Source organism: Lolium rigidum, chromosome 6, assembly GCF_022539505.1.
Source record: "Lolium rigidum isolate FL_2022 chromosome 6, APGP_CSIRO_Lrig_0.1, whole genome shotgun sequence".
NCBI classification, from domain to species: domain Eukaryota; kingdom Viridiplantae; phylum Streptophyta; class Magnoliopsida; order Poales; family Poaceae; genus Lolium; species Lolium rigidum.
Window position 1 is genome coordinate 172,070,776 of NC_061513.1, and position 21,298 is coordinate 172,092,073.

The 21,298-nt window shown below is 45.5% G+C and overlaps 3 protein-coding genes across 3 annotated transcripts; all 3 read right to left on the reverse strand.

The window, feature by feature from the left end:
* Positions 1–5,474: 5,474 nt before the first annotated feature.
* LOC124663558 lies at positions 5,475–7,203 on the reverse strand. The gene is made up of 3 exons (XM_047201247.1): positions 7,117–7,203; positions 5,771–5,931; positions 5,475–5,680 (listed from the first exon to the last, which is right to left on the reverse strand). Exons 1-3 carry the CDS (start codon positions 7,201–7,203, stop codon positions 5,542–5,544), a joined length of 387 nt encoding a protein of 128 aa, XP_047057203.1. The 3' UTR covers positions 5,475–5,541.
* A 1,858-nt stretch (positions 7,204–9,061) lies between these two features.
* LOC124663559 lies at positions 9,062–11,404 on the reverse strand. The gene is made up of 5 exons (XM_047201248.1): positions 11,339–11,404; positions 10,445–10,605; positions 10,316–10,355; positions 9,310–9,449; positions 9,062–9,218 (listed from the first exon to the last, which is right to left on the reverse strand). Exons 1-5 carry the CDS (start codon positions 11,366–11,368, stop codon positions 9,062–9,064), a joined length of 528 nt encoding a protein of 175 aa, XP_047057204.1. The 5' UTR covers positions 11,369–11,404.
* A 2,535-nt stretch (positions 11,405–13,939) lies between these two features.
* LOC124659877 (probable calcium-binding protein CML12) lies at positions 13,940–14,751 on the reverse strand. Its single transcript, XM_047197694.1, has one exon. The coding sequence runs from the start codon at positions 14,749–14,751 to the stop codon at positions 14,038–14,040; it is 714 nt and encodes a 237-aa protein (XP_047053650.1). The 3' UTR covers positions 13,940–14,037.
* Between the last annotated feature and the right edge of the window lie 6,547 nt (positions 14,752–21,298).

Below are 21,298 nucleotides of genomic sequence, written 5' to 3' on the forward strand. Positions count from 1 at the left end.
CTTACTCCATAAACTAGTTGAAACCATAATCAACCATAGAACCCCACCAGACCTAATTATCATACTTGTTCTTTATTAAAGAACATGTTCTTCAAAAGTTATTCTTTTGAAGTATATAATAAATAATCATCCACCATGCACTATAGGACTTAAAATTGACAACTTGCTATTTACTTATTACACAACCTCTATTCCTTGATGTGTATGATTGTTACTATTCATTTTACCACATGCTTATGATTCTAAAACAACACAACCCTGAATAAGAACCTTGTTTGTAAATCATTCTAAAAGTGCAACACACCCAGAACTAATCATTACCACTCACTAATCCTAAATCATCGGGGTTAGGTCACGCTTAGAACGATTGCATATCATACGTATGCATTATTGCATCCTTGCCAATCTTTTAAACATCGTCCTTACCGGACGATGATGCTATTTCAGAATTTGGAGTTATTACGTATCGAAGACCCTTGCCTGCATAATCTTGCAGTCAAGAAAGGCAAGTTCATCACTTGCTCATGTCATTTGAGTATTTCTATCAAATTACTTGCAAAGTACTATGGTTATCACTATTGCACAAAAATCAAAACCACTACTTTCATAACTATGAATATGACTAAGTGGTGGGCAATGGAACCATGGAATGTGTTGATATGGTGGAGGTTCCATTGCACGGGTTTATATCCATCTAGGATTAAACAACAAATGTCGCCAGTGATTCTTGTGCCGTAATACCCGTGTTAACCATAAGATCCGGAGTGGGACGGAGTAGTCAAAAGTGTTTCCACCTCTCGTTCATCAACGGATGCGCTTACCGTAGCGGTTGTGTACCGGCGGAACAACCGGAGGGTGGGGATCCCATTCTAATTCCCCACGGTAAAGCATTGCTTGCCGTAGCGAGCTTGTGTCTTGCGGAACAACCGGAGGGTGGGGATCCCATTCTAATTCCCCACGGTAATGCGGTCTATGATGGGTTGCAGCCACCGGCGTAGGAGTGTATGGTAAGAGCCCAGCACTCGTTGTCGTGGTCGGGGTCCACCCTGAAATTACGGGAATAATGGGACCAACGTGGACCCAGGGTCGGCGCATGCAACAAAGGGTGGGTGTTCGAGGTAGCGGAGGAACATGATTGGCTAGACCTTATACCGGACCTCACACCAAAGGAAGTGTGGACGAGAACTAGACTCGGTTGGCACCAAGGTTAAGATCTCTTATGGGTAAAGCAACACACCTCTGCAGAGTGTAGAGAACCGTGACCTGTCACTCCCTGTTCCGGGATATGGAACTGCGAACGCGGCCGGAAAGGAGCTCCATGAAGTTCTAGTAAACCGGTGAAGGCTGACGGACATAGTTCTTCTGAATAAAAGCAACCTTTTGAAGAAATGGTTATGAAAACCTGCATTGGTATTAGACTTTCTGGTCTAATGCCGTAGCTAGTGCATTAAACACCTCTTTCCTATAATGAACTTGTTGAGTACGCTCGTACTCATCCCACTCTTAAATCCCCTGCTTAGATACGAAGGCCACGATGGAGGATCTACATTGCAACTCGAAGGCCGAGGAGTCAACAACTACTTCAAGAAACAGGACCCTATCAGAGGAGTCAGACACCACATCCAACAAGGAGACAACCTAGATTAGCAATAGAAGGGAACTAGCTTCCTAAACCTAGCTCCTACTTAGCTAGAGTCTATTCATAGCCTCGTAGCTAGTAAATACTCTACAAATAGAGTTCGTGTTAGGATTAGACTACGAGTCGATCTTCTGGAGTTTATTTGCAGTTTTACCTCATTGTAAAGTAGGAGGCTATGATGATCTTATGTAACAGAGTATGTATGTAATTCTATAGACATGCCTTGGACCCGCATATGTTTCTGTTGTACCACGCTGAGCGATATAATACTAGTGGAACGGTGTTTCATTGGTGTTATATCAGACTTGCATACTACACCATGCAGTGGTATGCCGGGTCACCACACAATGATTCGATGATCTCTTCGTCCCTCGACTCCCCCTTTATATAGGAGGCGGAGCCGAGGGTTTCGTTTTGTACGAGTTACAGAGTCCGGGACGGTTTCTAACTCATCCCGCCATATTACAAATAGCACTTCCTATTACAACTCTAATTTTCCTTAATATATCTTGGGCTCCCGAATCTTCTTATTCTTCAGGTAGTGGGCCTTCAGTAAACCCCGGGTACTATCTTTGGCAGGCCCATTTGGGATGCCTATGTCACTTGGTACACCAGCATGGACAGTCACGGTATGCTGTAATATCAAGTAATACCATGTATAATTGTCTCACCTATATCCATTTTATGTTTGTCGACTACTACTTCTCTGATGCCTTTCTATAACTATAGCGGCTGTTCCCTACGACTTACCTATCATATTTAGTATTGCTAAATTAAGATGCTAACACTTGTATTTTGTTTACAATTGCTGATGTACAATACACGGCAAACTATATATCAGCGATCCAGGGGGCAGAACTCGCCTAGATCATCTAAGCAGACAATTTGATACATTGAGCACGATCTTTGTAATTAAGAAGAGACCCAAATTCCTTCTTGCATACAGCCATCGTCCTCCGTAACTGTGTCCCCCACTAGACCAAGCAATGTTTGCCTGACACAACCCAATGAACTATATAATCAAATTGTGAAAATGTGCAACCCTAGTAGCTTTTATTCTTTTCCTAAACAAATCATTCCTATATCTATTTCCCTTGTACAGAGACAAAGAACTCCTGTAATCACATGATTGCAGCAAAAGCTTCTAGGCAGAGAAAACGTCTAAACAGGTTTTTCTGCATCAAATACGCCTAGAGGACAAATGGGTATATTTCTGTAATTGACAGGAGAAAGAAGTGTGTGGGAAGGTATATTAGTAGCTCCAAGTTCCGATTATGGCTGCAAGCCCATGGCGTGTGCAAAATGCATCTTGTTCCTAGACTGGTAGCTTGGGAAGCATCCATTGCTTTCCAATAGCAGGAAGCTCCTGCATAGAATGGATCACTCAGCTAATCGAGTCAAGTAGCCTATGTGGTGCACAACTATCCGTATCCTGCCTTGTCTCAAACTCTCGATCCCTAACCTGATCTGGCTAGTAGATTGTGTGCAATATTCCACATGCGGTCGCACTATGAAATAGAACAGTTCTATGGAACATGCACGCTGGCATCAGGAATTTGGTTCCCTCAGATCACCACTGAACCTCATCTTTAAGCTGAAATGCTTGGATGACAGGCTCAGCAGCAGGTTCAAAGATGAACACCCGAATCGCTCGTCGCAGGCTGAGCTGACAAACCAAAGAACATTTACGGAAAAGAGCAACAAATGCTGAAAATGAAGACCAACTCTAGAAGAGCCCATGGGGCAAATCCAGTAATTAATGATTCCAATATATGACAAAACAGTGACAATGTATGATTTCTGTAACAATTGATGCAAGTGAAGCCACAAATCCTATACCACCACCTGATTGTCATATCAGTGATTATCTCATAAATTATCAGAACGGTCAATAGATAATCACCGCACACACCCTTCTTCAATTACTCAGCTTAGAACAGCGACATGGTGGTACCAAATAAGAGTTACATTATATTATGCCAAAAAAAAAACAGTATAACATGAAACAGAAAACTTAGGTTTTGCATACCATAATTGGCCAACAGTGTTTTCCTATGTTTACCTACTTGGTTCACCTGCAAGCCTTAGGTATTTAACTAAGCACGTCTCCTCTTGGCAAGTTCCTTGGAGATGTTCTTACGGATGTGATTTTCTTGCCATTCCATACCCATGAAGAAACCAAGAGTAACAGATGCAATAGTGAGCAGTAAGACCAACTCCTTGCTTTTTGGTTCAGTGATGTTCTCTCTATCAAAAGGATGTGCATAATGCATAAATGTTAGGATCATTTCATTTGATTAAAAAATCAAACAAGTTTTAGTGCCTCAATTAATTACCTTGCGGCTTCAGCTTTAATTCTAGCTATCCCATCATCAATAATACTAGCTATATTGCCATCTATCTTCAATCCTTCTTTTTCTAATTTTGCGAACAAATGATCAATGTCATTCGTCTTCCTAGCAACATCAGCTTTTGCTCCATTGCTGGATCCACCCTGGTAAGGTTAATCAGAGATTACAACTGAGAGACTGATACATGAGTTAAAACAGCTATTCATGCTTCTTTTTTAATATATAAAGGCCCAAAGGGCCTGGAAGCTGTATTAAAGCGGTGCACAAGTTACAAAGAGGACCCCAAAGAGTGAGCAAATTACAGACAAGTCCTCAACTTTTGCATTCTAGACCTCTAAGAAAGAAAAAAATAGTTTTTTTTGTGGAAAAGCCACGGCTTCATTTATATTTTTTCAAGCAAGTTACAATCATGTTGAATACAACTTACAAGGAAAGGAGGTGTCGTGCCTACCCACGAGCTATTAATTTTGTTTCTCGAACACATGCCTAAGCATGCGCCATTGTATATTAGAAGAAGCCATCGAGAAGACGGGATCATACAAGGAGGTAGCAGAGCTACAAAAGAAGTTCAAAGAAAAGAAAAAAGAAACCATACAAGGCTAACTATATTAAAAGAAGCTATTAATATTTTCACAGCTAGCTTGCTTTGCACACAACGCATAGTTTGTTTCTCGTCTAGTAAAGTGTAAGCTACACCCAGCCAACTGCGAGGCATGCGTTTGAACTTGATGGAGGATTCCCATGGCAGTCTGTCTCGATAATAACTTGTCGGACCCCAAGATTTTGCAAGCCAACGCCTCTGTCATCAGAGCATTCTGTGCATAATTGTACCTGCTAACGAGAGAGCATGCGTGGCTGCAATTGGCTAACAATAGTCCTTTTAGATTCCATATATCAAACTTTGCAAAGTTTGGCCACCGGTATCGGTATGTCTAAAGCTATCAAGGCTGACTATATGAAATTTATATTACTATAGTGGTTTTTAAAATGCTTTAACGACAGTACAATTCAGAACATATACATATTGATAGAGAAGCTATACAATAGTGGTCAAAGTTACATTTTGGCAACCACAAAAAAGTCACTAAGGAAAGAAAAAAGCAGAAGGATGGAATACTCTCCTTCCCTCCAAGTAAATCAAACGCCCATATAACATGGAATTACGTGTTCAACATATCTGCTGTGTACTCAATGTGCGAGCCGGGCGAGCACCAGGGCCAGGGGCACACCCAATAAAACTTGGTTCAGTAAAAACTACCGTAATAAAACCACATGCATCTAAGATGGGCCTCCTCTGCAATCCCGCACTTATTTGCACATTCAGTGGCAATATTCACCATTACTGGGTCAAATTAACTTAGAGCAGCGATATGGTGGTACGAAATAAAAGTTACATTATCCATGCCAAAAAAAAACACAGTACAACAAGAAACAGAAAACTTAGGTTTTGCATATCATAATAAGCAAACAGTGTTTTCCTATGGTTACCTACTTGGTTTTACATACCATAAAAATAATGTACCCACAAGCCTTGGGCTTTTTAAATTTTAACTAAGCACGTCTCATCTTGGCAAGTTCCTTGAGGATGATATTTTCTTGCCATTCCATACCCAGGAGGAAACCAACAGTAATAGATGTAATAGTGAGCAGTATGACCAGCACCTTGTCTTTTGGTTCATTGATGTTCTCTCTATCAAAAGGATGTGCGTAATGCAGGAATGTTAGGATCATTTCATTTGATTAAAAAAACAAATAAGTTGTAGTGCCTGAAATTAATTACCTCGCGGCTTCAGCTTTAATTCTAGCTATCCCTTCATCAATAATACTAGCTATGTTGCCATCTATCTCCAATCCTTCTTTTTCTAATTTTGTCAAAAAATGATCAATTCCCTCCTTCGTCTTCCTAGCAACATCAGCTTTTGCTCCATTGCTGGTTCCACCCTGGTAAGATTAATCAGATAATTACAATTGAGATGCTGATACATGAGTTAAAACAGCCATTCATGCATGTTATGCTAACGAGAGAGCATGCAATGGCTGCAATTGGCTAACAATAGTCAGTCCTTTTAGAATCCATTGCTATTAAACTTTCAAAAGTTTGAGCACCGGTATGTCCAAAGCTATCAAGGCTGTTCCTTTTGTCAAAGAACTATGGGCCGATAGAGGCAGCCATATAAGCGATCGGAATAATCCTTTTGGGCCTGCCTCCCCTATTCAGTATTAGGAGAGAATGGAACAGAGAACAACAGTAAGCGATCCGAATAGTCTTTTTGGATCTGCATCTGCCTCCCCTCTCTCATCATTATTGGGAGAGAATGGAACAACAGGCGAGGTTGTTACGAATTTGAATTTGGTTGGTTTTTTGGGGAGCCCACTGGATCAATTTGCAAATCACCCATACATTCCTCTTCATATGGGCAACTTTTATTTATGAAATTTATATTAACACTTTAACAGAGTGCTTTAAAAAAAAAGCAGTAGTACAATTCAGAACATATACATTGATATAGAAGCTATACAGTAGTGGTCAAAGTTACATTTCGACAGCCACAGCAAGTCACTAAGGAAAGAAAAAACAGAAGCATGGAATACACTCCTTCCCTCCAAGTAAATCAAACGCCCATATAACATGGAATTACCTGCTCAACATATCTGCTGTGCACTCGATGTGCGAGCCGGGCCAACACCAGGGCCAGGGGCACACCTAGTAAAACTTGGTTCAGTAAAAACTAATTATCACCACATGAATCTAATTAAGATGGGCCTCCCCTGCAATCCTGGACTTAATTGTGCACATTCAGTGGCAATATTCACAATTGCTGGGTCAAATTACAGAAACCTCTCCTAACTACGGTCTGAAGTATGAACTAGGAAATTGAATCAAACCTACGTACATCTTTTTTTTCCGGGGAATCCTACATCTTTGTTACTCCACTGGCAAGTATTGTCTCAGTAAAAGGATAAGGCGAACCATATAATTTGTTAGCATAAAAACCGTGTGATGGGGTTCTACTGGTTAATTTGGTGATAAACGATGGATCTCGTCAGAACAAGGCAGTCCGACAGCGAGTTGCAGGCATCGTAGCCTCGTAGGAGGATCGATCAAACGAGAGCGGAACTAGGTACCTGAGAGGTGGGAGGCGGAGAGTCCCCCGGTGGCGAATCATGGGGGCCCACATCCTGCCGACGAATGCTGGAGGGAGACAGCGCCATGGAACCAGTACGCACGAAGAAACGCGGGAGGGAGGGACCCAGGGAGGGAGTAGGGTTTTGTGCGGTTTGCTGCGAGTTGGACAAGAGCGCTGCCTTCTTTGTGCTTTTCTCGTCCTCCTGGTGAAGGAGTACGAGTAGGGTTTGGCCCCTGGCCTGGACTGGCCGTCCGGCCTCTTGTAGATGGGCCGTCCCATGGGCTGGTCCTAACCGGTTAGGTGCGGCCCAACCGCTCCCTACTATCGGCCCAGCACACAATCGGCTCGGTTCCTTTTTTTCCCGTCAAGGTCAGCCGCCGGTGGTGTCCAAATTCGTCTTCCTGGATTGCTCGCACTCCGATCCCCTCACTCCGCGGTGGGACGCTTGTGCTTGGGCGTTGCTTTCGTTGGTGGAGCTCTAGTTCTTGGGGTAGATGGAGCAGCGGTCGGGCTGGATGGTTCTATTTCATCATCTTTTTACGGAAATGCTTGTCTTTTCTGTAGGTTTTAGTCTGACAGCCATGCTCGGTCATGGCCTGTTGTTCATTGCGCTTGTTCTGGTGCTGTAGCCTGAGCATCTATATTTGGGCATATCAATGTCCCTCAATACCAAAATGCCATGCAACAAAATCTGTCAAGCCAAACGTTAAAGACCTGCTCAAACTCAATATCAAACCCAAGATCTGAGGAAACTGCCTCCCGGGTCGCCTCGCTCGGGCGACTCTAGAGGCCTCCCAAACCGTAGCCGAACCACCTCCCCTACCAGCATTCCCACCGACCGCCGCCGCCGGCGGTGGTGGCGGCGCCCGACTGTCAAAGGCGGAGGGCGTTGGGGCACACTCCTGCGGCGCGTCTGCGAGCGGAGAGGCGTTGCTGGGCCTGGGTGACTCTGCGCGAAGGCGGAGGCGGAGGCCACGGAGCTGGCGCGACGGCGGTGGCCGTCGAGCTGGCGAGGTGGCGGTGAGGGATGGTAGCTGCGGGGCCGAAGCGCGGGCTCCACGCGGTGCAGTGCGGCGGCGGCCGGTCCGCACGGGCCAGATCTGGGCCGAGGCTGGCTCGGTCTGGGCTGTGGCTGCGCCGCCTCCATGGATGCATGCCGTCACCCTGGGCGCTGCTCTGTGTCCGATGTGCGGGTCGTCATGGTGGCCGTCCTCAAGTGCCGGTGGTGGACGGAGTTATTGCTCCGGTAGCGGCGGTGTGCCTTCTTGTCCCGGTCTGACCATCTCGGTCTCGGTTCGGGCGAGCGGTGGCCGCTGCGTTGGTGGTCAACAATCTTCTTCACCGGCGCTTCTCATTCTACCGCGGTGGCGGTCCAAGTTTGCAACTTGTAACCTTCTCTTCTCTGTCTTGCCGGGGGGAACAATCTTTGGGCTGGGGTGAAAATCCTTGCTCGGAGTCCTCCGGTGCTGACTACGGTGACGCCTGCGGGTGCCACTCCCTCCTTGGAGGTGTGGTCAATGGCCTGATTGTTTCTACCTTTCATTTCGACAATATCCGTATTGCCCATTTGCAGGTTCAGCTGACAAACCAAAGGTAACAAATACTGAAAATGTCCAAAGCCAGTAATTGGACAATGTATGATCATGCAAGCAGTTTACGCAGGTGAAGCCACATGTATCTTACCATGAACACGCACACCAGTCACCAGATTCAGTTACCAAACACTAATTAACCTGCAGTACTTAACAGAGCACCTGTTCCATGCAGCTTAGAACAGCACATGGTGTTACCAGTAAGAGTTACATAATTATAGGCCAAAAACCACAGTATAGCACGACAATTATCAGACAACATAAACAGGTTTTGTATACCAAGCTAACAATGTTTTACCAAGACTACCCTACTTGGTTTTACATATCATAAGCAGACTAGGCCCGCGAGCCCTAGGGTATTCTGTCACCGAAAATGATAGCCTTGGCCACGAGCGCAGGGAGGGACTGTTCAACAAAGTCCGCTCCAAGCACGAAACCAATAGCAATCACTGATATAGTGTACAGTATCACACACCCGTTGATTTTTAGCCCATTGATGTTTTTCTCCCTGTCAAAAGGATGTGCATAATGCATGAATGTTAAGATCGTTTCATTTTAGTACAAATCAAATAAGGTGTGTACCGCCTCCAATTAATTACCTCTCAGCTTCAGCTTTAATTCTAGCTATCTCATCATCAAGAATACTAGCTATCTTGCCATCTATCTCCACTCCTTCTTCTAATAAATTTGCCAACATATGTTCAACCTCAGCTCTAGCTCCATTGCCGGATCCACCCAACTAGGATTAATTAGACAAACAAAGTTCAGGTGTTAATGCATAAGCTAAAACAGCTATTCATGTATATTAGTGGATGCAAACGAGAGAGCATGGCTTGCAATGGACTAACAAATTTTCAAAAGCTTGACCACTTATATGCCTAAAGCTATCAAGATCGACTACATGAAATTTTACGAATATACTTTTGTTGGAAATGATTTTAACAACAGCACAAGCTATAACAACATTGATATAGAAGCTATAAAACCTGCTCAAACTCAAATGTTAACAAAATCTGTCAAGCACACCCTCTCTTTCTCACCTTTCATTTTGACAATATTCGTATTGCCCCTTTGCAGGTTCAGCTGACAAACCAAAGAGTAACAAATACTAAAAATGTCCAAAGCCGGATATTGGAGATTCCAATATATGATATATGACAAAACAGTGACAATGTATGATTTCTGCAAGCAGTTTACGCGGATGAAGCCACATGTACTAAACCACCATTTGATTAAGTATCATAACATGAACGCGCATGCCAGATTCAATTACCAAACAATAATTAACTTGCAGTACTTAACACTTAACAGAGCACCTGTTCCATGCAGCTACATGGTGTTAACACTAGTTACATTATTATATGCCAACAGCCCCAGTATAGCATGACAATTATCACACAACATAAACAGGTTTTGCATACCATAGCTAGGTACCAAGACTACCTACTTGGTTTTAAATACCATATAAGCAGAGTGAACCCTGCAAGCCCTACGCTATTTTCCACCAAAAAGGATAATCCTGGCCAGTTGCGCAGGGAGGGACTTTGCAACAAAGTCTGCTCCCAGCAAGAAACCAACAGCAACAGTTGTAATAGTGTACAGTACCAGCAAGCCGTTGTCTTTTAGTGCATCGATGTTTTTCTCCCTGTCAAAAGGATGTGCATAATGCATGAATGTTAACATCGTTTCATTTTAGTACAAAACAAATAAGGAGTATCGCCTCCAATTAATTACCTCTCAGCTTCAGCTCTAATTCTAGCTACCTCATCATCAATAATACTAGCTATCTTGTCATCTATCTCCACTCCCGCTTCTTCTAACTTTGCCAACATACGTTCCACCTCCTTCGCCTTCCTAGCAACATCAGCTCTAGCTCCATTGCCGGATCCACCCAGCTAGGATTAATTAGACAAATAAAGTTTAGATGGTAATGCATAAGCTAAAATAGCTATTCATGTATGTTCGTGGATGCAAACGAGAGAACATGGCTTTCAATTGGCTAACAAATTTCAAAAGTTTGACCAACTTGTATGCCTAAAGCTATCAAGATCGACTATATGATATTAATATTAACAGACTTGTTTTTGGAAATGATTTAACAATAGCACAAGTTACATCATTGATATAGAAGCTACTCCCTCCAATCTATAATAAATTAGCTCAAATTTGAACTAACCTCTTCACACTTATTCTGGATCGGAGTGAGTAAAAAATAGGGTCCAAGTTATATTTGGAGAAACACAGAAGTCACTAAGTTAAAAAAGCAAAAGCAACAAATTTAGCACATATCTCTACATCATTCTCTGATCCAGCGGTTATTGTGATCATTTTTTTAGAGTACTTATTGTGCATATTTAAGTGGCAAAATTCACCATTATTGGGTCAAGTTACAGAAACCCTCTGCTAACAAAGGTCTGAACAAGGTAATTGCATCGAAACCCCTATATTTGTTGTTTTCTGGGGGAAAAGCCCACGGCAAAACATATACTGTGTTAGTATAAAAGCTGTTTGATCGGGTCCTATTGGTTAATTCGGTGATAGACGATCGATCTCATCAGAACTAGGTAGTCGGACAGCCAGTTGCAGACATCGTAGGTGGGTAGATCGAACGAGAGCGGAATCAGGTACCTCCGACGGCGGCGAATCACGGGGCCCCATATCCTGCCGACCCGTGCTGGAGGGAGAGCGCAATGGCATGATGGCACCTAGGAGGCGCGGGCACGCCGCAAGAACCCGGAGGAGGAAGGGGCGTCGGCGTCGGCTATGGTTTGGGTGCGGTGTGGTTGCTTGCTTCGTCGATCTGGGGCCTCGTCTTTGTTGCGAGGGGACAAGCGCTGCCGTCCGGCCTCTTGGGCCTGCCTCACCCCAACAACGATGAAAGAATGCGGGGCCGAGTGTGCTAAGGCCCACACAACAACAAAAACCCGAGATCCTCCTCAAAACAAAACAAAAACTCAAAAGCTGAGAAAAATACGGAAATTCACTTTTGTTTCTCGTGCATATGCTCCTGCCATCAAGAAAACTATTTTAAAACATACTGATAAAAAATTTGCGTGCATAACTTGATATTTATATGTACACACGCCAAGTTTCACGGAAAAACATTTTTTATGTCTCGTGTGAGAAAAATAAAGAAATAGCCGGTGAAAACTTTTTTAGCACCGAATTTTGTCTTTTTCACACACGACATAAAAAGTACTTTGCATGTAGAATATTTTCATGTACACTCTAATTGTGCAAAAACATACGCACGGCAGGTGAGTATTGTTTTTCGTGAAACAACTTTTCGACCCATAGAAAATTGAGATACACGCACGGCACTTTTTATTGGAATTTTTGACATATTAAAATGCATTTACAACTCGTGGCAAAAACCCATAGTTTATTTTGCCTTTTCTATTGCAAGTTTTTATCTTAAAATCTGCACTAGAACAAACAAAATGAACTATAAGTTTTAGGTGTGGTTCCACTTAAAATTGGGTTGCATTTTACTCCCTTTTATTCAAGTAGGTATGGTGGGTTGCTTATATATAATCTTTCCAGGAGTAAGAGCATCTCCAACAGAGGCTGTAAAATTTGACGCTGTAAAATCGGTTTGCAGCGCGGTGTATCCACTTTTAGAGCGCGAGGCAGGCGACAGCTTCACCAGATGATGTATTTTGCAGCGCGCGTCGCGCAGCGCTTTACCAGCCGCGTTAAAATACAGCGCCAAAAACACCTTTTTCCACATAAATGTATCAAAAGAAGATCAAACTGGACCAAACAAATAGACTGAAAATCAACACAATTTCTAGACCCGTGCGATTCCAGTCACAAGCGCACCTGCCCTCTTCACAAAAACAAATCAATCGTGAGATCAACCTCAAGGAAGCTAGCTGATCTACTGGAACCGCTCCGACGCTGTTGCAAGAAATCAAATCGAGACGGTACTACCCGCCGCTGTGCTGTTGCAAGAAATCAAATCGACGCTGTTGCAAGGTAGGTAGGTAGCTAGCTCTGCGGCGTCATCGGCGCCGATGTCCCGTGCTCGCCGTCGAGCTGGAGCAGGGCGAGGCGGCGGGCGCACGGGGAGCAAGGCGAGGTGCGGGCAGCCCTCGCCGTAGTCGAGCTGGAGCAGGGGAGGCGGAGCTCCGGCAGGGCGAGGCGGCGGGCGCGCGGGGAGCAAGGCGAGGTGCAGGCAGCCCTCGCCATCGTCGAGCTGGAGCAGGGCTAGGCGGAGCTCCGGCAGGGTGAGGCGGCGGGCGCGCGGGGAGCAAGGCGAGCTGCGGGCAATCCTCGCCGTCGTCGAGCTGGTGCAGGGCGAGGCGGAGCTCCGGGGCGCGGCGGCCAGCGGAGTTCATGCCATCGGAGCAAGGCTAGGCGGGGGCAGACCAAGCCATGGCGGCACATCCACGCCAACCAGCGGCGTCTCCGTCCGCGCGGGTGAGATTTCATGACGGTTGGAGCCTCGCGCGTGAATTGGAGTTTGCAGCGCGCTGCAACCTGAGCAGTATATTTGCCGCACAAGATAAGGCAATTTAGCGCCTGCGTTAAATATTTTTCCGCGCGCTCAGTTTTACATCATCTGTTGGAGCGCTGTTTTTTTGCCTTCGGCGCACTAAATTGACGGTTTTTTTTAGCGCGAACGCGATTTACAGCTTCTGTTGGAGATGCTCTAAGAAAGTTAAAAGAGACTGGGTAGCTCACACGGCTTTTTCATTGTGAGGAATGTGATTATCTAACCCTAGTGGTTGCTTGGTTGGTTACACGACGACGTATCTGACCATTGAGCCATCGGGTGATTCTCAGTTTGATGGACTATTTCACTAGGTGGTTATACTTAATGCTTGATTGGAATGCTTCGGACATTTTGATGACAAGAGAAATTCCCCATTCATGTTTTACATATGGGTTATTTCATACACACCAATTTTGGGTCCAAATACCAGAGATTGGTGCCAGTTTTTTCTTCAGATAGCCATGTAAATGTTTGCATGGATTTCTGACTGGGGAAAAAAGATTATATGCTATATTGAAGAACACGGTGATTCCAGTTCTAAAATCAAAGTTGGGAGAACACCGCAAATCATATGGATCAACGCGATCGAGCAATTCATATTCCTATTTTGTCAGCAAAATTTATTTTGTTTCTGGATGGAGACAATTCCAAATCAAATGTTCACTACTAGAGTATATCATATTTACAATGACATAAAAAATACAGGCAATTCAATTCAATTATGTGCATATCAAAGCCGACGGGTGAAAAGAAGGGGAAATGAGCTAATTTACAGGCGGAGAAGAATTCCTCGAGGCTCTAAAGCGGAGGTGTAAGCGTCGGAATCCCTTCACAAGGCGGCGAGGCCAAGAAACTCGACGGCGGACTTGGCCATGATGGCGGTGAATTCCTCGAAGCTGATGGAGCCGTCGCCGTCGGTGTCGGCCTCGCGCATCATGTCGGTGAGCTCGGCGTAGCAAATGGGGTGGCCCATGCGCGCCATGGAGCGCGCTAGCTCGGCGGCGGATATGTAGCCGTTGCCGTCGCGATCGAAGGCGCGGAAGGCCTCGGCGAGCTGCTCGTGGTCGACGGCGACGGAGGGGCGGCAGGGCCCGAGGAGCAGCTGCGAGAGGGAGGCGGTGAGCTCCTCGAACTCGACGGTTCCGTTGCCGTCGATGTCCATGGATGCGATGAGGGTGTGGATCTCGTCCCCCGCGGCGGGGCGGAGGCCGAGCGAGCGGAGCAGCGCGGCAATCTCTAGCATGGTGAGGCTGCCGTCGCCGTCGAGGTCGAAGCGGAGGAAGAGCTCGCGGAGCTGCCGCAGCTGCTCGTCCCGGAGCCGCGTCCGCCCGGCCTCGGTGGGCGGGGGCGGGGGCGGGCTAGGGGGCTCCTTGGCACCGGCGGAGGGAACGGACATGGATGCCGAGCGTCTGGCGCGCGCCGCGGTCGTCGCCGTCGCCGTCGCCGTCGCCGCGGCGTAGCCCCTGATGGTTGTTTGTTGGGCGCGTGCGCTTGGGCTTGTTTCTCGGACGTGGTCTTCGGGGGCGGGGCGGTGGCTCTGCATGTTTGCGTTGCGTGGCGTGGCCACCAGATCTTTCCGTCGGAGCCTCGTTTTGATGGCGAGGCCCTGACGTCTCAGCTCTTTCCATTTGCCTATCTCGTTTCGTTGCCTGCAGCCCCAAGCCCAACTCATCAAGAATAGGGATGTAGTAAATGGTATAGGCCGTGTCGGATTGCAGCTTCTATTGGCGTTCTCCATTTATTTTCCCATTCATAATAGTTTTGCTATGCGTTGTAACGTATTTAGACGGCTGTGTACATCCTAACTATACAAGAGATGTGAAAATTTGGATTTCAAAAAAAAAGATGTGAAAATTTGACTATTTTTCTGATGTTTTTTCAATGTATCATAACAGAATGAGCGTTATATAATGTCACATATGTTGTAGTGAGTCTATAAATAAAGATAGAGATAGGTTAGCCTTTAGCACTTGTTGCCCGATACGGGCCTTGAAAATCGGTTGTTGGTCGCGCCGTCGGATCTTGATCTAACGTCTAGAAACGTGACAAGAAATGTTTTGCATTTTAGCCCCTTGGTTTTTATGAAATCAACCCGCAATCTCAACTTCTTCAGTTAAACCGAAGGGATACATCTCGTTGTCCCTAACCATCCTGATATTTATATAACAATGCCATCATGGTGATTTGCAACTACACATGGTGTTGCAACAAACAAAACAAAGTCTCACCCGTGTACAAAAAATACACTACTACAAAAAAAATGTCGCAACATTTTAAAAACTAATATTCCAAAAAAGGGGGTTAAACAACAATATTTTAGCCATGGGTTCATTTACAACAAAAGGCAACCTGTTACACGAAAAAAAAACCATATGTTTGTTGCAATGAGAAGAAGGTTAAGAACAATGTTTTGATATAGATTGATTGACAACAAAATTACCAACTATTTTAACAAAAATAAAAACTATTACAAAAAAATAATCATGTATTTCCAGAATTTAAAATAAGCACGTAAACATCGTTGAATAATCCGAGAAAACTCACTTGAAGAAAACCTTTGTAATATCTATCATACGCTTTTTCCAAGAAATCCTTGAGTTTGTTACATTTTGCTAATAACGGATGCAACATCAACTAAACTTGGGGAACTTAAACTTGTGGCAAATGGCTACATAAACATTAGAACATGTCACATGTGCTTTCGCTAAAACAAATACACGTTTGTTACAAAATTAACTAACCTATGAAACATCAACTTGTCCATGGAGAGACTATCTCTCTGAGTTGGCGCCGTTGGCCACGAATCTGGCTCGCCGAGGGCCGTTGGTGCTGGAGAAGGTGACCCTGGACCCGTTCCCGCTAATTTCACATGTGTTTGGACTCGGTATTGTAGGAGACATTTGATTTGAAACATACATGGTCATCTCCATTGTAGAGCTTGACCTCTGAGCGTTTTGGATGGAGCAAGAGAAGAAGAAATAGCGGGGTGAGCGAGACAACGCGGGAGGGCACGGCAGAGCACCAGATGATGGCCTGCAAGAACACAACACCGTCGGAGCTTAAATTTGTGAAAGTATTCTCCCAATTTGTATATCGAACCCAATGAGGACCAAGAAGAGAAGTATTATTGTTGGTGTTTCGATCGCACCCAAGGGGTCACAGTGCCTTCAGTGAATTGACTGCAAGTGTGAAGGTGGAGATGGTGAGTAGAAAGTATTTGCCAGAATGTGATTGAGCCTAAATAAAAAGTAAATAATAACGAAAACAAAGTAACCGATTGTATTTGTATTTGGAGTTTCCTGCAGATGAGTGGTTAGGCGCAAAGAGTTTCAGTTCGTGGTGACAGTGAGTGTGCCAAATGGATGAATATGTGAATGTAGTTTGGATGTGAAAGTGATTATGCAAATTAGGATACAAGTAGGGGACCAACCCTTGAGTCATCTATCTTCTCCATCTCTATTCATGGTATGCTTGCGTGGTACGGTTGGGATGAGAGAGAGAAATGTTTTCCATTTCTAGAAAGACCCCGAGCCGAGGTTGGAACAATTCTTGATTTACTTGTTGGTTCATGTAGTTCCTACATGCTTGGTAGTTTTAAGTATTACGTAACTAGGATGGTTTAGTTTCTAAATATTCGTTGCGTCTTTTAGATAAGTATATTTGTATATGATGAAAGGGTGGGCATCCTAATGTTTAAAATGGTCCAAAGAAATCTGGTGGGAGAACGACCGACTAAAGATGAAGCAATGAGGAGTTGTTCCAGTAGTTCAACATACCCAGCCCAATAAGGGGGAGCTGCCCCGCAGTTCGTGTACACTATCTTAGATAGTTAGATAAGATATTATAGACAGTTGCTCCATCCACTGCAAAAGCATAGCACTGTGCCATGGCACGCTAGCAGTGGCGGAGCCAACAGGGTGGAAGGATGGGGCCCACCCTATATAGAAAATAAGGAAAAAGAATAAAAAAATCAAGATCTGCCCCACCCTAAAAAAATGGGCTGGATTCACCACTGCACACTAGTAGTAGATAGATTGTATAGCCCTATTGGTGGCTTCTTCATCGTGGGTTTCATTTGAATAAACCTAACGCTATTCATCTTTGTTAAATCCGGTCTTGCATGTAAGAGTTTTATTTTTACCTGTGTTTGTCGAAAACTTCTTGATGACACCAGCATCATGAATCTAAACAGATTTTAGCTAGATTTTTTTCCTAAATAATAATTATTTAGAGCTCAAGGGAGTACTCCTAGAGTCATAACTCAAATGGACACGCTCACTGTGTCTGTAGGTGTGCCATAGGGTGCGACCAACCGAAGTAAGAGTAATTGTAATTTTATTGCACCGGCGGCTGCACTTCGGAGGTCTCTTTGGGTAATGTACCGACGTTTGCCTCGTATTAATTACTACTATTAACAACGCTGACCGCTCACTGCCTCGGGTTCCTCGAAACCGGATCCTCTAACATTGAGAAGAAAAGTTAGAGAAGCTATAATACTTTAATTTTTCTTCTTCAAATTCATACTATTTAATTCTAATATGATTCAAATCAACTTATGTAGTGCAAATTTGAGATACGTATTTACAGTTATTACTTGGAACCAAAATTATGGTGCAAAAAATAGTTTAATTGATTTTGCGCTACAGTAACAGCATATCCTGACTTTACTTCTTAGTTATGTGTGACTTTCCTTCTCACAGTGAAAGGAGCCGGTCCGAGTTCCTCATGCTGGGCTGCTACAAATCCTGCAGACCTATTGATGGATGGTGTTGCTCCTCAGAAGAGATAAGAGCATCTCTAGCAGACACCACATACACCACATCGAACCTCATCCGCATAATAACCGTCATTTTGCGGGTTTGGAGGAAAGAGAGGACAGCCCAGACACCACATCGGACCCCAATATCAAAAAATTATCCGGGCCAGCTAGTTTCTCGCTGCGGAAACCCCAAGTTCCCGGCTTCGCGAGCCTATGCGAGCGCGAACCCCATCTCTTTCCTGGCATTGGTGCGAAGGAACATTCAGCTCCCTTTCTTTCCCCCTTCTCCCACCTCCCGCCGACGCGGATCCGGGCGTACGCGGGTCGTCCCTTCCAAATCTACCTGGTAGAAATACTCGCTCCGCCTCACCGTGTCCGTTCCGCCCGTCGGAGGGCCCGCATCCCCAACGCATCCGCCGGAATCGGCCGTGGACGACTCCGCCGCCAAGATATGGAACTCTCCCAAACTCCTCGTATCCGCGGATTCGCCGCCGTCAAGCTCCTAACTTCCTCACTGTTGCGCTTGCAGATGGACCCGTGCGCGCTATTTTTATTGGAGGATTCGTCCTCCTCCGACAACTCTGATTTAGAGGAGTTGCTCGATGATGACATGGATCAAATGGTTGTGATCCTCACGGCGAAGGAGATCTTGGACGTGAGGCCGAAGAAGAGGAAGGGGTCAACCATGGGGTGGCCGTGCATCCCCTGGAACCGCGTTCTTGGGCACGATTTTCTCATGCGGGATTATGTCGCCGAGGTACCCACATACCCGCCCCATCTCTTTCGCCGCCGGTACCGAATGCGTAGATCTTTGTTCAACAAGATCGTTGATACATGTGAGAGCAATACGCTACTTCAAGCGCAAGAGGAATGCGGTCGGGCTCATTTGATTTAGTGCTCACCAACAGATATCCGCCTTTATGCGCATCTTCGACTACGGCATTCCGACATACTATGCTGATGAGTATCTTCGCATAGGCGAAGATACAACGATGGAATCCGTCCGTCGTTTTTGCAAAGTTATGATGCGTCTGTATGGGCCGACGTATCTTCGAGCTCCCAACGAAGAAGATATCGTTAGATTAATGGCCGAGAACGAACGTCGAGGTTGGTCGGATATGCTAGATAGCATTGATTGTATGCACTGGGCATGGAAGAATTGTCCAAAAGTTTGACAAGGCTTGTACTATGGCAGGAGCAAAGAACCAACGATCGTGCTTGAGGTTCACATGATCTTTGGATTTGTCACAGTTTTTTGGTTTGTCAGGTTCTCTCAATGATATAAATGTTGCATATATCCCATCTTCTTACCCATCTAGCTAAAGGTGATGCCCCAGCTTACAACTACACCGTTAACAGAAGGGAGTACACAATGGGGTACTACCTTGCCGATTGTATACATCCAGATTGGGTCACATTTGTGAACACCTTCAGGCTGCCAGGAACAGTGCTGAAGGCGAGTTTACAAAAGCACAAGAGGCAACTCGAAAAGATATTGAGGGGGCTTTTAGTGTTTTGCAAGCTAGATTTGCAATAGTCCGAGGTTTAACCTGATTTTGGGATATGGATACCCTCAAGGACATGGTCTCAAGGACATGGTGACCACTCGTGTTATTCCACACAATATGATCATCGAGGATGAGAGGGGTTTAAACTTATTATTTTTCTTTGATAATATTGGCACCCGGGTTAAACCTGCTAGAAATCCAAATAATGTTGCGGCATTTGTTGAAACATGCCATCAGACTGAGAATGATAAGTCAACAGAACAGTTTCAGCAAGATCTCATTCAACATCATTAGCAGAGGCACGACAATTAGGATTTATTTCTATTTTCAACTATTTGTTATTTGTTGAATTGTTGTTGTATCATTTGATTCATAATGTAATTCGGATTATTGTTTCTATTGTATGATAATAAACATTTGTTGTAATTAGGATTATTGTTGTATTGTATATGACACTAAAATATTTATTGTACCAACTGATTGTGATATTTGCAAAACCTTGTATTACGGTTTTGTTTGCGAGCTGACAAAAGGGCGCATAATCTACACGCGCCAAACGTGACTCGCATATGTTTTTATACGGGCCGCGTGTTGCGTGATGTTTTTTCAGCCCGCAAAACGGGTTTAAGGTGGCTTAGAGCATCTCCAGTCGCGTCCCCCAAACCGTCCCCCAAAGTGATTTGGGGCGCGCCGGACAAAAAAAGCGTTCCAGCCGCGTTCCCCAAAGCCCTTTTTTGTCCGGCGCGCCCCGATACGGTGTCCGGCGCCCCGAGCCCGTCCCCGTCCCACAGGGGACGCACCGGGGACGCCGGACACAACGCAAGCGAGGCGGGCTCCCACATGTCGGCGACTATTTGCATAAACCGTTGGTTCGCGCCTCTTTTCTCGTCGCTCCTTCCTTCCCGCGCCTCCCACCCCACCGCCGCCGCTGGATTTCCCGGCCGTTTGGGCGTCCGATCCGTGCTGCGAGTCGGCACCGTTGTTGCGGCCGGGGCTCCCGCCGGTCGTGCCGCCGCCGCCGCGTCGCCGGCGCCTCCCGAACGCGCCGTCAAATCCGCCCCACCTCCGCGCACGGAAGGTGCTCGACGACTTGCCGGGTAGGCGCGATTGGTCGCTCGTTTGTTGCGTCGTCTGCCTCGGCGCAATTTTAACCATTGATTTTGCTTTAGCCATGGACGGCGACGATGAGATGGTTGCCCTGCTGCTGGAGGACGAGCAAGCGTTCGACGACGACCTGCGGGAGCATTTGCCGATCATCGCGTCCCTCCGGGACATGCTTGACGCCGAGGCGGAGAAGAGGAAGAGGCCGCGCCGCGGAGGATCAAGGCCGGGAAGAAGGAAGTCGAAGCCCCGGCGAGAGGATGGAGGGGCATGCCATGCTGCACAACGACTACTTCGCCGACGGGGCAACACATGCCGACAATTTTCGGCGCCGGTACAGGATGAGCAAGGGCCTGTTCATGAATATCCTCCACGGCGTTCGAGAGTTCGACCCCTACTTCAAGCTCAAGCTCGACGCTGTAGGCGTTCTCGGGTTCTCATCCATTCAGAAGTGCACCGCCGCTGACAAGGGATTAACTTATCAATGCCTATGGATTGTAGGCTAGGGTTTAGTTAGAAGTAGAGGGCAAGTAGATCTCGAAGGTTTCAGCCGAAAAGTACTCGACGATTATGAAAACTAAGGTTTGCAGACAATGATTCGATGATCTCCTCGTCCCTCGACTCCCCCTTTATATAAGAGGTGGAGCCGAGGGTTTCGTTTTGTACAAGTTACAGAGTCCGGGACGGTTTCTAACTCATCCCGCCAGATTAGAAATAACACT